This window comes from Microchirus variegatus (assembly GCF_963457635.1).
Source record: "Microchirus variegatus genome assembly, chromosome: 23".
Classification (NCBI taxonomy): domain Eukaryota; kingdom Metazoa; phylum Chordata; class Actinopteri; order Pleuronectiformes; family Soleidae; genus Microchirus; species Microchirus variegatus.
Window position 1 is genome coordinate 8,767,885 of NC_139824.1, and position 16,848 is coordinate 8,784,732.

Genomic DNA, 16,848 nt, shown 5'->3' on the forward strand with positions numbered 1-16,848 from the left:
ACACACCCTCACACTCACAGAGATAACTCACTCGGATGTGATGCAATCGGCTGTGAGCTTGTAGCCACAAGTCTGACGGCTCCTCGGCTCCAGCACAATCACATTCCTGCCGGTTAGGTATGTGGCCCGAAAAAGAGAGAGAGAGAGAGAGGGGCAAGCTGAACAAACTTTAAAGAAGGGTAAAAAAAAAAACTAATTTTGAATGAGTTCAGTGTGTAGCAGCTGGTCTGCTATCTGTTGTTAATGCTCCAAAATAAATCCAAGGCTTTAAATATGTTTGTCTGTTTGTTGCTCAGTTCAGGCAAACTCTTACTTAAAGTCAGTCTTTGTGGTGAAAGTGGTCATGAATTTGAGGGTCATGCTGTAATGATTATCTATGGGCAAAGGCAGTCGGCCCACTTCAAAATAGTCTTTCTTTCATTGAGCAGCATAGACATGGTGGCAACAGGGCGGCTATTATTATGAACGACAGTGAACCATTTATACTGCACTTCTTCCTTTGAATATCAGTAGACTGTGATTCTATCAAGCTGTCAGGAAACGCAAAGTAACCCAGAACACTGCGGGCTCTTTGAGAGGGAGACATATTTTTCTGTTGAAGAGACTTATGATCAGTATCAGTACAAAAATGTAAAAAAAAAAAAACCAGCAGCACGCTATCATTTATTTACAATAACAACACTGAATTAGTATCCCCATAAATGTCAAGTATTATGATAATCACTCAAAAGCCTATATATATATATATATATATATATATATATATATATATATATATATGTATATATACCTCTTTTAAAACAGACTATATCCAAATAAGAAGAAACGTGAAATGAAAAAATGATTAAAAAAAATAAAACTAACAATAAAATATGAATTGTGGATCTGTAAAATGTTATAGTACAGGTCAGAAGTTGTCCTATCTGGACCCATAGACTGTAAAGAAACCTGTGAAAGATGTGATCTCAGGGTTTCCCTCTTGAAGTCAACAAAGAAGTAAGAATATATTGAATGGCCACAAGGGGGCGACTCCACTGGTTGCGAATAAACTGCATATGAATGGAAGTCTATGGGGAAAATTTGTCAAGAAAATGTTTCCTGTCTCTCGTCTTCTCGTCAATAGCACATCATGATGAAAATCTATATATATATTTATATATGTTGCCATTTAGAGGCAATAAAGATTGCGATTCTGGAGGTCAGATATTTATATCTATGAGAGTAGGTAAGTATTCCCCCAAATGTAAATGCCCCTGATGTGCTGTGTGCTGATATATGATAATGACTGACTGTCTTCAGCAGGGCTGGCCCAAGGAATAAGGGCCCTGTGACCACTAAAAGGCCCCCAAGAGCAATTAACTAAAAAAATAAATAAATAAAAGTTTGGATTGCTGTAGTTTATTTAGAATTTTTCTCCCCATTATTACAGAGTAGAATAAGTAGAATAGCTTTAGTATAGTAGGTGTGTTAATGATCGATAATCATTATTATTGGCAGCAACAGAGAGCCCCAAATTCGAATTTCGCTTAGGGCCCCAAATTCAAATTTCGCTTAGGGCCCCATGGAGGCTTGGGCCGGCCCTGGTCTTCAGGTACAGATGGCACATTTAGGGAGTCTTGAACTGACCCAGAAAAACAGCTGTAACGTGACACTTGTAAATACAGTGAGCTACTTCAAATCAAAATGAAGAAACAAGTTGTTTATTGAAGAGAAAACTTTGATGTCCTTATGTGGCTTCAAATTAAAATAACAGCTTCCACCGGAATAGCCTTCAAGACATGTCATGTTGTTTTTTTCGTTTTACAGTTGATGCCTTTATTGATGTAGCCAGTTCATACTGTGTGATTCTAGTCACTGCTGTTTTATTTATCCAAATCACATGATTTGCATCAGTATGTTCCAGTAGATATACACACACACACTTTATAATAACACCTCTGTTTTTGTTTTGTGTTCATTTAAATTTTGTGTCAGCTGTGACTGCGATAATACATTCACCATTCACAACTGCTACACATTTACTCTCATACATCGTATTTTAAAAGTACAGTTCTAAAGAAAATATTTTTTTGTTCCAGTTCAACTTTTTCTTTGAGACTTAAAGTGATGCAGTTCTATTCAAAGTCAATATTTCACACACATAAAAATTAGGCCAATGATGAGAAAAGTCAATCAATAAGAGATTTTGTCTTTTTTCTTCTGTCACATTATCAAACCTCGTGACCCATCAGATTCATCTTGTGGTAATTTTCGGGAAACACCTCCGGCTAAATTCACTGTATTTGACCTGAAATCTGATCCGTTTAACATATGACTGTAACACGTGGCTGGAGGAACGGGAGCAGGTTGAACCATTATTTTTTCTTTTTTTTTGTATCATCATCATTGTTATTATGTTTAATGGCAGAAAATCCATAAAATAAATTGTGGACAACCTTAAAAATCACTTTTACGGCATTTTAAATAGACAGTGGGTTGCTGGGCAAATATTTCTCTTTACATATAAAGTATGTGATTTTTTTTGTTGTTGTGTGGTTTCAGGCTGACTTTCACCACTCTGCATCTCCAGATGAAGCAGAGGGACCCAATGTGTTCCTACTGGACATTTTCTGTCATCTTTGAATCCTTAAATATACTGTTTTTCTGGGGGTTTTTTTTTCAGAATTATCGAGATACTTCGAACTCTCGCGAGAACCTCTGACCTGCAAGTGACTCCCATACCTGCGTCAAGTCGACAAACTCTATTGTAATTGTAATACCATCTATATGTGACTTAAAGACAGGACTATCTCCCAGTGCCTTAAACCTAGATGCTTGGGGTTATGGTTAGCTGCTCTCTGAACTCAGAAAAAAAAATCAGTTGATTAGAAAAAATACTCCAAAAAACCAACCATGAAAAATTTACTCTGAAACAGAAAAAAGAAATGACACCTAACCAAAAAAATACAATACTCCACCAATTTTTTTTAATGCAATGCGATTCTGTAATAAGGGATGCACATGTGTTACTCAAAAAATTGCGGTTGAAAAGTATTTCAATTAACTTATTTCGAAGTTCAAAGTTCGGGAATTTGGGAACGTTTGTATGGTGTCCGCAACGCACCCGGACATCATTCGATGTCGGACAATTTCCGGTCCAGTTGTCAACAGCTGAGTTGCACCACGCGTGTTTCCAAACTCTGAAAATGGTAAAAACCTCTGCGTGTCGTGACTGCACATTAGTTTGTACCTTTATAAACAGTTAATATAAACTCTTTATACGTTTAAACGCTGTGACTAAATGTACCTGATTTTCAGCCGAAGGTTCAGAAAGGAAGAGCGCCCGAGAAGGTGGTTCATCCGTTCAGCAGGAAAGCGGCTTACCTCGCCCGAGAAGAAATCCGACTGAAGAAGAAAGAAAGGTGCGAGGAAAAGTAAAACAACAAGAAAGAAATTTACAGACGACACATTATATTTACACTTAATATTGTTGTGTTTCCTCTATAGGCAGAGAGGTGACAAAGCCACGCGTCTGAGCAGCATAGGTAGGCTGAATAACAATGTGATTCTTATATCCTGTTATTTTTAGCTTATTTACATTCACTGGTCACATTATTACATGTGATAAGTGACAGGAGGAGTGAAGCTTGGTGTGTTCACTGGTTATGTGTTCAGAGATAAAAGTCATAACTTCGTTGTAAAATAGTGGTTATTTGACCTTTCTATCATTTGGAACACGGTTATAATAATTAATAGTGAAACAAATACATGTACTGTATAAGCATCTCCATATCTGTATGAGAAACCACAGCCCTAAATAAATGAGGGTAATAATAAATTGGCCAGTGAGTTTATACTGACTTGAAATTAGATGCATATTGTCTTCTTCAAATGTTATCTATGCTTAAATATACACGAGCAAACCAAATATAAATGATTGAAATGGCACTTGTCCTTACTCACAGGTGAGAAGCTGTTGTGGTTCCAGGAGCAGCTGGATCCAGCAAAGACGACGTACACCAAGAAAGACGCCTGTGACATCATCGAAAGGTCATCAGATTTTAGCATTATTGATAGTATATAAACAGATTGTGTTTAAATTTGTTTGTGTACACATTTTATTATATGTTCTCTGGAGCAGTCGGTCTTTATTTTTGTGGGATTAAGTTCATTACTTTGGTGGTGATACAGATTTTTGTAATTGTCACATGACAGCAGCACATAATGTTTTTGTACACAATTGTTACGTATGTTGATTAGTTTAAAACCTCAGATGGTATTCTGGGACTAAATATTATTTGTATTCAGAAAATACAACCCACAATAGTAATGTTTTAATTGTTTTTTTTGGAGCACTGAGTAAACCAAACCACCATTTACAAGGTTTTAACCCTTTTTTTTGGTGCCGTTTAGGTATCTGCAAAGATTTGATTCTGAACTCGAGCAAATCGAGTTGGTGAATGGGATCAAAGGTCGTCAGGGTCGTCTCCATGGCGCCAGAGAAGCTATCATAAAACAGACAATCGAACGGGAGCGAGCGCTGTACGAGGGCGCTGGATTTGGTGAGTTTTCGTTTTAAACTTGCATACACACATTTGCAGCCGTCGTTTGAGAAAACGTATCATGATCTTTGCTTTGTTTAACACACAGAAATGCCAGATATCATCAATGCAAAGCATCTGAAAACATTCAGGTGAGTCACAAATGCTCCAACGTGTTTGTATTCATGTGTATTATTTTTAAGTTTCAACTATTGTAATTTTCAGTGGACTTTTATAGCACTCTTGTAGGTGCCTTCACACAATTCCCATCAGGCAACACAGAACTTAAATAACACCATTTTGACAGGAGGCTGCACTGTTCCAATCCATATATTTATGTAACTGGCAGCAGCTATACCAGGCAATCAGTCAAGCAACGCGTGTCTTTGACAGCTGTATTCATAAAAAGTGTAGATAGCCGTTGTGCGTCAGCACCGTTGGGGACAAGCAAGCAGGAAAACATTTTACCGAATCAGTAAAGATCCTCAGAGACTGCAAAGGTGGCCCAATACCATAAAACTCAAGCATTGAAGGCTGAGCGATAATAGTCCTGAGCCATCGGATTTCGCTTGTGTAGTGATCACTTCGTATTAGCTACAGAATCCAATACTAAATTACTATCTTGTTTATGTTACATGCTTTTATTGTGATTTCTAAGCGTTCTCCAGAGTAGAACGAGGAGAAATGTATCAAAAATCTAAAGATATCATGACACTACAGGTCTGGATTAATGTTCACTCGGGCTGTTTCCATACAAAGCACCATGGGGGAAATAAAAAGGTCAGATATATTGAATCCTGACAAGTTTTGTGTGAAATTGCTCGATCTCAATGGATTTTAAGTGTTTATTGAACTCTGAGGGTTTGAGACGGACACTGGTGTTGATTTTGGCGAAGGCTTTTTCCTGCCAACATGGTGGTGTAAATGAACTGAGTTACGTGACATTTGAGTGTGTTTTATTTACCTTCTATTTACCTCAGAGGATTAGCATTTGAGAAATTACGAAGACTGCTACTTTTCAGCCTCTTGTTGATTCTTTGTTTTGTCAGAGAGTGGACTGGCGATCTGAAGAAACTCCCAACCATCAAACTTCGGATGGTTTCTTGCAAAGGTCTGGACACTAATAATGAGAAAAAAGAGAAACGGGAAGCAGAAGAAGACAACATTGAAGATGAGGATGATGATGGAGAAGAGGCGGATGAGAAGGTTCTGATGTCGGACTCGGACTAATGTTCTTTGATGTTTGCCATATGTTATTATAAAACATCAGATGGCCTTCAGGAAAGACTTTATAGAGAAAAACTGAGTCTGTGAGAAGATGCTGCTTCTCACGTTCTCTCCAGCAGATGGCATCAACATGTCAGACTTGGAAAACCAACTTATCAGCGTGCTCTTTTTCTTTGTCTTGCTCTCCAGTGACTCAACATCCTCCCGTGAGAGGTTCTACATTCATCATTTATTACATAACCAAACATGCATCAAATTAAACCTGAATAATCCGTCTTATACAGTCACACGTACAAAGGTGTCCAGTGTTCTAATGTTGTAGTGGACACGAGACACAATTATGAGAACATTGTATTTTCTGTGACCTGACCGTGAAAAGAAGAAATAAATTAAACCTGTAGAAAAGTGTAAACAGTAACTCATAACAGTGTCGGTATAAACTGAGACAAACACTGACAACAAAATGGAAAACACTTTTACAGTCATTAAAACGTGTTAGTGCTGTAGTTACAGTCTAAGAAACTAATGAAGAGTAGCTCACATACAGCTGTCTGAGGAAAGCATCATATACAACCAGGCTTTATACAGTAAATTCTTTTTCAAAACACTTTTTATCAACAGTGAGCTAAAGATGCTAAGTAAATAGTTCCTTCTGTGTATATTTGTCTCTTTGGTGCCTGAAGATCTGATTGTCCAAAGGGAGAGAAAACCTCAGAATGTTTCAAACAAAAACCTGGTTGGACAGTGTCTAAAAATCATCTTGTGTGGAGGCTCTAACCAGGGCAGCACACTGTGTGTGAACAGATGTGCAAGTGTGCAGTATTATATCTGCCTGTTCACTCAGTGCAGATGTCAGAGAGGAGGCAGGGATTAAACTTTTTTTGATAAAAGTACTTGTGTCACGATTTGAATTTTTCCAAGACTTTGAATGGCAGTCTAAGACCTTTGTTTACACATTTTAGCATCAGTGCAGTTCTTCATAGTGCATACAGAAATAGAAAAGCATGTGTTTACTTGCTAACAGTCACTTTTCTTGCTGATGGCTTCATTTTCCTTTAAACTGCTCTCCCGCATGCTCTCATGTTTACTGCAGCCCTTCAGTTTGTCATGATCATCGAGTCTGATGAGATCAGTAATTCCAGGTGCCGAGAAAAACAACTCACTGAAAACACAACAGGAGTCAAAATCACACCAGACTGTGATTGAGCGTAATGTGATTCAGGTTTGCTGGAGCAAAATCTGTCAAATAGTTTTTATACCGGTGCCACTGCAGCCTCCACTGACATGTCTGAGTCCATTTGTGCCTGTGGAGCCAGGATGGGCGCCGGGCTGACCACTGGGACCTCCACAGCTTCATGTCTACCATTGGAGATGGTGCAGGACTGAGTCTGAGAGCGACCCGGGCCCTTTTCGGGGCAGTTCTGAACAGTGATGATGCGGTTGAAGGCCTTGAGACGGCGCCAAAGCTGCATGTATACTTTACACTGAATGTACATGAAGATGAGGCCGCCTGTGAAACCTATGCCCACCACGATCAGCTTGGTCCAGAAGGGCCAGTCGAGGATAGCTGAGGATGTGCACACAAACACACACATACACAGGGCCAGTGTGAGTTAACCTACAGGACATGTGATGGACCATGATCAGTGGTGTGTGCTGAGCTGTGCTTACCATGCTCCGAATAGTACTTCAGTAGAGTAACTCTCCAAAATTCGTCTGCAATCAAGAGCGAGTGTAATTTCACTTAATTTCTCAACAGAAATGTGCTCTTTGCTTTTTAAACAATATTTTTAATTAATACTGTATTTAAGTTTAACTTTTTTGTGTGTGTGGTTGCACGAGGTACTTAACACTAAACGCTAACTTATGCGTGCCAACCTGAGATATGAACGTTCCCTCTCACTGAATACATTGCTGCCAGTGGCTACACAAGAATGAACATATTTTTTGCCTCCTAACAAAAAGCAAACCTAATAAAAACTATGCCTGTTTAGCTCTACAATATCTTAAGAATATGTCTGCTGAATTATTTCAGCGTTGGAAGTTTCTTAGAGTAATATAAGTTTTATAGAGTAATTTTATGTTTTTAGCTTGCGGGGACACAAGAGCTGCTAGTCTACTGCTGCCTCTTGGTAAATTTGTCACTTAATCCGAACAAAGCATTTTAAACATCAGGGCCACAAGAATAACACATCAGAACTTACTAATAGATGCGGCAACAATGGATCAACAACTCATCATGATGTAAAATGGAAGATTTGAACAGTTTAAACTCAATTTTTCCAGTCCAGATGGCCATCAAATGGCATGAAAAATGAACAAACATTTTCTTAAGACTTTCTAGACTTAGGCAGGTGCAGGTTTTATCATGTAAGCCTTTTGTTACGTGTCCCACACTGGCATCTCTGTTCTCAGTGACTGAGGGAAAGCATCCGTGTCTGAGGATGGGATGCGGCATGTTTCTGTACCTCACACAAATACACATAAAAAATTAAGTTTTTGCAACATATTAGAGCTACACTGAGCTGCCAGTTCATTATATTACACTTTGAAATGAAATTCACCTAGTGTAAAACAACAGTTCTGCAATAAAGTCTTCCTTAAACCTTTTATGATTCAACTTAACGATCATTTGTTTTATGACCACGGACGAAGCTAAATCAACACAACCTGGAAATTATAATCTTCATGAAGGCAGGATTTACTGCAGATCTGTTGTATTTTGTATTAAAAGTACTACGTTACCACACACTAGTCTCTACTGTCCACTGAGTGAATGATTTCAGCCTCAAATGAGACATGAGAGAATGAAGGTAGAGGCGCACTGGGATCACAGCACAACACAGCACAGTCACTGGGCATGAACAGACAAAGGCACTGAGGAGTCCGTGTGTGTAAGGACATAAATGTGACCACCTCAAATAAAATTGAATTTGATGTGTTCGGACTGTGAAACAGTACATCCTTGACTTTATACATCGATAATCAAGATGTGACATGTTAAGCTTGTTTTGTTTTCTGGATTTCTCTTTTTTCCACCACAGACTGTCCAGCAGTTTCAAAAACATACTGTTTCTAATGACATCATTATGTAATCAAACATATTAGCAGATTGTTCAACTGATATGAATGACATGGTTCAATCAATTTAAATTAATGTAAAATATGTGCTTGCATGTTAAGTTTATATAATTTAAAATGACTAACCACCTCCATTTAGATAAATGACTTAAAAAGATTAAATCTCACAAAAATTATATAAAGATTTGCTTCATTATAGTTGTGGGTTGTTAAACAACGTGGTGACAAAGACTCTGAATAAACCCTTTTATCATGTGTTTAACCATTAAATCATGGATGAATTTCAAAAATACAATATGTTGTCTTTTGTATTTGAATTAACCATCAAGTGTATTCAGAGACAGTGAGTGATGACTCCTGCAGTCTGTTCATCATAGTGCACATACACGTACTTCTAACACAAACACTGCTGTCACTGTGACTGCAGAAGAAATGTAGCTCCAATACACATCAGAGTCAGACAGAAGTAAAAAGATTGAAGATGTTAACTTTTTGTTTTGTTAATATTTACTATGTGGTTTTTAAAAAGGGTGGTTCAGGTTTTTGGAACTGTGGCTGTATGAGCTATTGACACATTATTGGCACTAGTCATTTTGTTATTTTGTGACTTCAGACTCCAGCATTTCTCTTTCCAGGAGCTAAAAACACAGATTTTCTTAATGAACTTTGGTGCAGGAGAGTGAGCAGCACCTAATGACAGTGAGGTAGAGTTACAGATGACAGATCCAAACCCTCATACAACCACAGTTTAAAATTAAATGATTATTTAATTTTATGTTCTGGTCTTTTTACTGTTTTTATGAATATGATATTAAATTACTCTATACATTGTTAATGTGGTAAATGACTATTCTAGCTGCAAACGTCTGGTTTTTAATGGAATATGTACATAGGTGTATAGAGGCTCATTTACAGCAACCATCTCTCCAGTGTTCAAATGGTACATTGTGTTTGCTAATCGCGTTAGAAGTCTATTGGATGATTAGAAAACCCTTGTGCAATGTTAGCACATATGAAAACAGTTTTGCTGGTTCTTTGATGAAAGGGCAAAATGATTTTTTTGATTAAAATCATTATTTCTAATCTTGGCAATGTCTTGACTATATTTTCTATTCATTTCGCAACTCTTTTGATGAATAAAAATGTGAGTTTTAATGGGAAACACAAAAATTGTAAAGGTGACCCCCATATTTTTGAACGGTAGTGTACTAATTTATATTCCTCATGGCACAATAGTAGTTTTTTTTACTGTAAATATCATGCATTCCAACTTGAATATTAAAGAAGGTCTGATATACTATGTGCACTTGTATAGGCTTGAGGTGAGTTATGTTGAACAAGAAGAAGTTTTCTTGTAATTCTAATTTCAAATATCTCTCTGTATGTCTCTGGTGAGACAAAGGGGGGAGTGGGGAAAGTACTGACCGTTCTTCCCAAGCCTGATCTCTTCAGTGGTTCTCTTGACCAGTATGTAGATTGACCACAACATACACACTATTGCTATCAGGTGAAACAACACTGAACAGAAGATCTTTCTCCTCTCACTCTTCGACATGTGTAGTTTTTCCCACTGGCAGCCGGAGGGAAGGAGATGGAGAAAGGATAAGAGGCAAGATAACACAGGATTTCAGGAGGGTAGAGAATGATGTGTGTGCATACCTTGCTTAAAGGTTTGAGCTTCGTCTCCATGACAAAGTCAAACTTGCAGAGTTCACAGCACCGAGTGTCTGAGGATTTGATCCACTGGTTGAGACAAGACTGGTGCACAAAACTCAGGCTCCCTGTGCAGCGACATGGCATAATCAATGGGAACTCATCCTCCCCCTCACAGTGGCAGATCCTACACACACAGAAAACACACTCAGTCATCAGGTAAAACGTGTGCAGTAAACGCAGTTACTATGGACTGTGTGTTGTTTCACCTTATTTGTTCCTGTATTTCCTGAAACATAAAGTTAAACCTGCACTTGATTTTAGTAGCTTATCCGAGAGCACACAAACACCCACTGACCTGCAGACCTCCTCAGAATCCTCAGAGCAGAACTGTGGTGCATCTCCATTCATACCGCAGTGAGTTTGTGTAGTGGGCACTGACATGTCTCCACCCCCAAATCCCTTTTCTTGGTATCTCTTGGTGGTGAGCTCTTTGTCATACTCTGCCTGTGAGGAACTGCCTCCTGGGTCATGTGACTTGTAGCTCTTCTCCTTATCTCTGCTTTGTGAGCCTTGTGAAGTGTGGTCTCTCTTCATCGAACTCTGGCCACTGTGCCGCTTCTTAAGGCCTCTGCTGTCCTCCACCAAAGGCCGTTCCTCCATCCCCCTATCCAAGCCATCACTGTCCTCCACCAGAGGCAGTTTCTCTGTCCCTTCATCTGAGACCACTGACTGTAGCTCCATGATCTCTGTTTTGTCTTCACTTCCTTTACACCTGTTTGCCCCATCTTTCTCCCGGCTGCTTCCGTTGCACCGGTGCACCCTTCGGGCTTTCTCTTTACTCCAGCTGCGAGCTTCACGCCATGCCTCATTCTCAGAAGAGGAGTCAGACTGTGGGGCACCTGTGCAGCGGAGACGAGGGGGAAGTTCCCTTCGAATCTTGAAAGACTGCTCCCTCTTTTCCCTCTTCTCGCTGCGGTCAGAACTAAGGCTGCGGCCACTTCGGTCTGTCTGCTCCTGTTTGCTGATGGTTTCCACGCAGTCCGTGGCAGCACAGCTGCTCCTCTTGCGGCGGTGACGCCGCTTCACCGGTTTCTTCTGGGCATGAGTTGACGAAGCCAGGGTTTTGCTGGTGACTGTCCTCTCAGAGGTGTGCGTGTGCTTACTGTGTTTGTGTGTTTCAGAGGCATCCTCCTCTAAACGCATCAGCTGGCTAGAACACACACACACACACACATAAAAATGAGGTGAAAGGTGAAACAAGATGAAAGTCATGAATGTGAGGACATACATTAAAGTAGACATATTATACCCTATTTCTCCAAGTTAACCTAGATCCCTGGTGTCCTAATGAACATGCATGTGACGTGCTTTGGTCAAAATACCATAAGAATGCACCACAGCAGTTCAATCACCCTACCAAAACAGCCCTACTTCAGAATGCTCGGTCTCTTTAAATGCAAATGAGACGCAGAAAACTACGTCAGCAGCTAACAGCAGTTAGCATTTGGAAAAGCCATCATTTGCCGACTCTAACCGGCACATTGCCGTCATATATAAAATGTATCCACTGGACACGTAAATCCTCTGAGGCTGGAAGTTTGCGTAGAGCTCTGTGCTGCACTGTGCAGCCAAGGAAATAACACTTTGCAGACTTCCGCTCTTCTAGGATACTATTGCCCATGCCTGCACTCTCGTGTTTTTTGGGGACAAGGCAGAGCTCCATGAGACAACAATTCCAGGAATGTCTCATTGTAGCATAGCAATGAGTGCAGAAGTCAACATCGTGTGTTTTATCTCCTGTACTTGAGGCTGATCGCAAAAACATGACTGAGTCATCTTTTTCCACACTTTTCCGACTCATAGGGCCTCCAGAGTCCCAAATATAAGCATTATAATGATTAAAAGGTTGATTTTGCATAATATGTCTCCTTTAAACAAAATCAATTTGTACAGAGTAGGAAAACAGCTAACAAGATCATGTCAGACTGTATAAAGGAATAAAAAAAATGGCAGTTTAGTCTGATATAAGGCGAAGAAAACAGGAAATGGTGACGTTTGAATGACTGATCATGGTAAGTAGGAGACCGAAGCGCACAAATACATCCCACAGTGTCTGTTCAGCCTCAAAGCCACTGAACTGAGGCGATCAGCAAGATGACTACATCACCAGTGGATATAATTATCTAAGTTCTCTGATGGGAGCACCATTGGATTTCAGTATCCATTTTAATTTTATTATGTCCTTGGGGTGCATCAGATCATATTAAATTCATTCTCCGACTCAGTGGAGGAAAAGCTTTTAACTCTGCAGGATATAATATCACAGAGAAAACTGTGGCTGCTCTGGTGGCTGGCTTTCAACAACAAAAGGAGCCTTTGTTTTCTTTTGGTCTTTCACTTTCTGCCGATGTAACTAAAAGTGTACGGAGGCAGCTGTTTTACCTGCATATGTCCTGAGAAGACGGAGTGACTGATGCCCTTGATGTTGTGTTCAGTCCTATTGTAGAGTTGCTGGCCTGTGACAACAAACAGGCATGAATAAGACAGGCAATGATTACAGAATTCTTTATCGACTTAAATCAAAAAGAGATCATTGTTATGGCACAGATGCAAATAATGATAAAAATGTTGAAAAAACATAACGTGAACATAGTTTGTGAACACCTGAGGACAAAAAAACAAACAAAGAACAAATCACAAGCTGACACCTTGTGTAGCGTAATATATAACATTACAGAGTTGTTGTGAATAATCATAATCATCTGTTCTCGCTAGAAGCTACTGAAAAGAAAAATACCCTTTTCCCATGTGTATATAAAGTGCATTTCTAGTGTGTAGAATTCTCTCAGATTTGTTTTTCTAAGTTTTTAGCCCAGCTTTCAGAAGACAAAAAAGAGACGAGTGAGACTCGAGCTCACCTGTTGAGCTACAGGATAATGCAAGTCTTGTTACTTTGATTAACCTTTATTACAAAAAGAAATGACTCATTTATGACAAAATAGTAATCAAAGAAGCTAGCTCATCAGTCACACAACTTTGAACTCAAATAAACAAACAATGATGCACTGTGCACTGTGATCTTAAATGTGGCCCTTTAAGGAGACTCATATTCAGCAGTTACCTTGGAGATGTTGCTCGATCGACTTCCTGAGCGGCCGGGAGCCTTCCTTCCCTGCAGGGAGAAAGAGAGGCAGAAAATAATTTGAAAACTCAGTGGAGGATCATTTCATTGTAACAATTTCGAGTGACCTGCTTTGATGCTGCAACAAACAACAGCGCCCCCCATTATACAAATGATCATTTTCTTAGCAAATTGATTTGATGAGTTTGAGTTTATTATATCAAATGAAATCAAAAGTTGTGGAAGCTAAAGTTTGCATCGTTCAAAGTCTCTATTTGTAAAGATACTGAATATGAGAAGCCAGAGAATAATATAATTGTGTGTATATCAACATATCAACCGTTCAATTACTTCTGTGAAAGAATTCAATTACTTCTTTGAAATGCTCTTGGTACTGCACTATGTGTCTACGCATGAGTGTTGGCTGGTACTGTGTTAGCGTGAGGAGCCAAGCATGGCTACGTGTCCTTCGTATTTCATTGTGACCTGAGCTAAAGCCAGACAATCCTATTACCTGGTTGTCCCGCTAAACCTACTTTATGCTGTTCTGCAATGTGTCTCTATTTAAAGTCAACTTCAAGCACTTTTACTAGCACTACATAGAGCACTGATGAAGGTCCACTGGCAGAACCTGAAATGACACCTGTGGCTTCATGCACTCATGTGTGCGAGAGTTTACGACACAAGCACACTTCTAAACCAGGTCAACTTACAAGTGGTGAATATGGATGCAACCAAATCATAATGCATGTTATTTTTTAGAACGAGGTCAACAGTAAAATTACAGCACAGATGTCTGTTTTTGGGGGAAAGTTCATAGATGAAAAATTTAACAAATGCTTTATGAAAAGATTGAATGGCCTCCCAGAAAAAGCTTATTTCCGATTTTTGAGAGTACGTACAGTGTGTTCCAAACCGACTTATGCTGTGTGTGTTCACATATTTAAGTTACCGCTTGTTACTTATGCTCCTGGTCTCTCTCTTTTGTCTCTACTTCACCTGCCGCTTTCCCTTTCTCTTCCCCATTTTTCCTCTCAACCAAACTGATTGAGGAAGATGGCAGAAGTTTTTCTCTGTGCTGATGCCTACTGTTGTGTTTCTCTTTTCTCTATAATATTGGTTTCTATAATAAGGTTTCTGTCATACTGTGGGCGGTGCGTTGAGATAATGTATGCTGTGATTTGGCACAATACAAATACACTTTCATTGGATTATATTGTTGACAGAAAGTGTCATATTTATTAAGAGGCGAAGTATAGATACTGTAATGTAACACCCAATGTATCCTAAAATAGCAGTTTGAGAAGTCAAAGGTGCAACAAATCATTCACAACTCATCTGAAGATGGTGGTAAATCAAAAACACAGGTCTGTTTTACCAGAGTCACGTACTGCACATGCCTCAATGTACACTTCAACACCATTCAAGTGCTTTATCTGTCACTTGAACCTGAACCTCTCACTCCTCTGACTCTGATGCACTGCAGAGACTCAGGTGTGGACATGTGCATGTCGCTGCAGAGGGGATTAGGTGATGTAGTGTGGACAAAGTGCTACATTCTGGTTCCGCACTCTGACTTTGGATCAAAAACACCTACAGCTACATTTAGACAAGCAGGCAACATGGCTGCAGAGGTTTATAGAATCAATGTTCTAAAGAAACCCAAAGTCGTTTTTTAATGTAATTTTTCTGCCTCCGTTTGGTCTTTGTGAACAGATGAGGAAAAGGATTTGTATGCCGTGTCTTTCATCAACAGCAGAACATCTGGGCTTTTTGAGAAGCAGTAGAACATGGGTGCTTTTCTGTGTTTTAAGTTATATTCCAACCTGGCTGCAGCTGTCTTGCTTTACTAGCCCATTGTTGCTGTTGCCTCCATCTGTCATGACATGATGTTACCAGGCGACACGAGACCTGAACTGTACTGACATAGAGAGTCGTGTGGACCTGAATCAGCAGTGAGTATATATATATATATCCCCAAATGTGCATGTTTTTGACTGTGGAAAGAAACCAAATAGCCTACAATCAAGTTAAAATAAAATAAAAAATAGTTTTCATTTTCAGTCCTTTCTATAGTGTATAGAGTATGGAGTATGAAAAATTAAAGCAGGCTATTTTGACATCTTAAACGAGCGGCCACTGATAATTTACAATATCAGAAGAGAAAAGATTCTTAGGGTGACTCTAAGTTCCCTCAGCCAGGAATTGAACTGTGGTTTAATATCTTAAAGATACAAATGGCAACCAATGTATGCCTGGGTCATTCCAAAAAATATCTTAACATATCTAAAAATGTCATGTAAAGCATAAAATATGTTTAGAATTGAAATACTATATTGGCAGCATTTGTTGCAGACTGTATTATTGTTGAAAAAAAAAAAATGTATTCCTTAAGTATGAATTAAGATTTGGTTTAGGATCATCAGCATGCATTTACATATGTATTTAACCAGCCAACAAATCTACAAATTGAAATAAGTGTACAATTATCATATAATTGTAGACTGTGGTGTAAACAAACAATCCTTCATTAGAGATTTGCGTGTTACATATGAAGTCAGTGATAATCCTCAACCTAAAACGCGGTCAAGCTGGGGTCCTATGCTGTGTGCTACAGATGGCCTAACAATTTCTCTCTTTTTTTAAATTCCTACCATCAAATATTAACAACATAGCTGAAAACTAAAATTCAAATCATTACTGCCACAGGGTTGTTCATATGCCTGATTGCGGTTAGTGTCCGTCCAGACTCATGGATTTTAATAAAAGTGGTGAAGTGTCTTTTGGGAAAATTGAAGTTATCACTACTTGGGCGTACAGTAAATGAAAATAAAAGTGAATGGGAAGAAAAATGTTTTGCATAACATTATGATGTCACAGTGACATCATACCTTCACATGACCTGGACGACACATGTCATAACTATGTTAAAAACTCACCTCGTTTTTGTCTTTGGAGCTAGGCGCGCTCTTGCCGTTGCTGACTGCCTCCCTGGCCGGCACCACAGTTATCTGTTGTACTGGCATGTTGCTGTTTCCAGGCAACACTCCTGTGTGTTATTGCCACAGCATGCCCAGTGTGTTGCACCTCCTTGGCCTCAGATTCCCGTCGCTGCTGAGTGTAATTCCCCGTCCCATCCAAGAGCTGCTGTCAGTGAAAAGAGCCGGCGCTCCAGGGTCGCTCTCCTTCATCCGTCCGAACTGGATCATTACGAGGAGCGGAGATGGAACGGGATCAGGTCAC

The 16,848-nt window shown here is 39.3% G+C and overlaps 2 protein-coding genes across 2 annotated transcripts; one reads left to right on the forward strand and one right to left on the reverse strand.

Moving 5' to 3' along the window:
* The first annotated feature begins 3,128 nt into the window (after nt 1-3,128).
* tma16 (translation machinery associated 16 homolog) lies at nt 3,129-6,609 on the forward strand. Its single transcript, XM_083909693.1, has 7 exons — nt 3,129-3,188; nt 3,298-3,401; nt 3,487-3,524; nt 3,945-4,029; nt 4,393-4,541; nt 4,630-4,672; nt 5,570-6,609. Exons 1-7 carry the CDS (start codon nt 3,186-3,188, stop codon nt 5,748-5,750), a joined length of 603 nt encoding a protein of 200 aa, XP_083765819.1. The 5' UTR covers nt 3,129-3,185; the 3' UTR covers nt 5,751-6,609.
* Nucleotides 6,610-6,764: 155 nt separating this feature from the next.
* On the reverse strand, nt 6,765-16,631 carry marchf1 (membrane-associated ring finger (C3HC4) 1; the record flags this gene model as incomplete). The annotated part of the gene is made up of 7 exons (XM_083909349.1): nt 6,765-6,909; nt 7,032-7,314; nt 10,254-10,398; nt 10,488-10,668; nt 12,927-13,000; nt 13,606-13,656; nt 16,545-16,631. 7 exons carry the CDS (start codon nt 16,629-16,631, stop codon nt 6,765-6,767), a joined length of 966 nt encoding a protein of 321 aa, XP_083765475.1.
* Nucleotides 16,632-16,848: the final 217 nt, after the last annotated feature.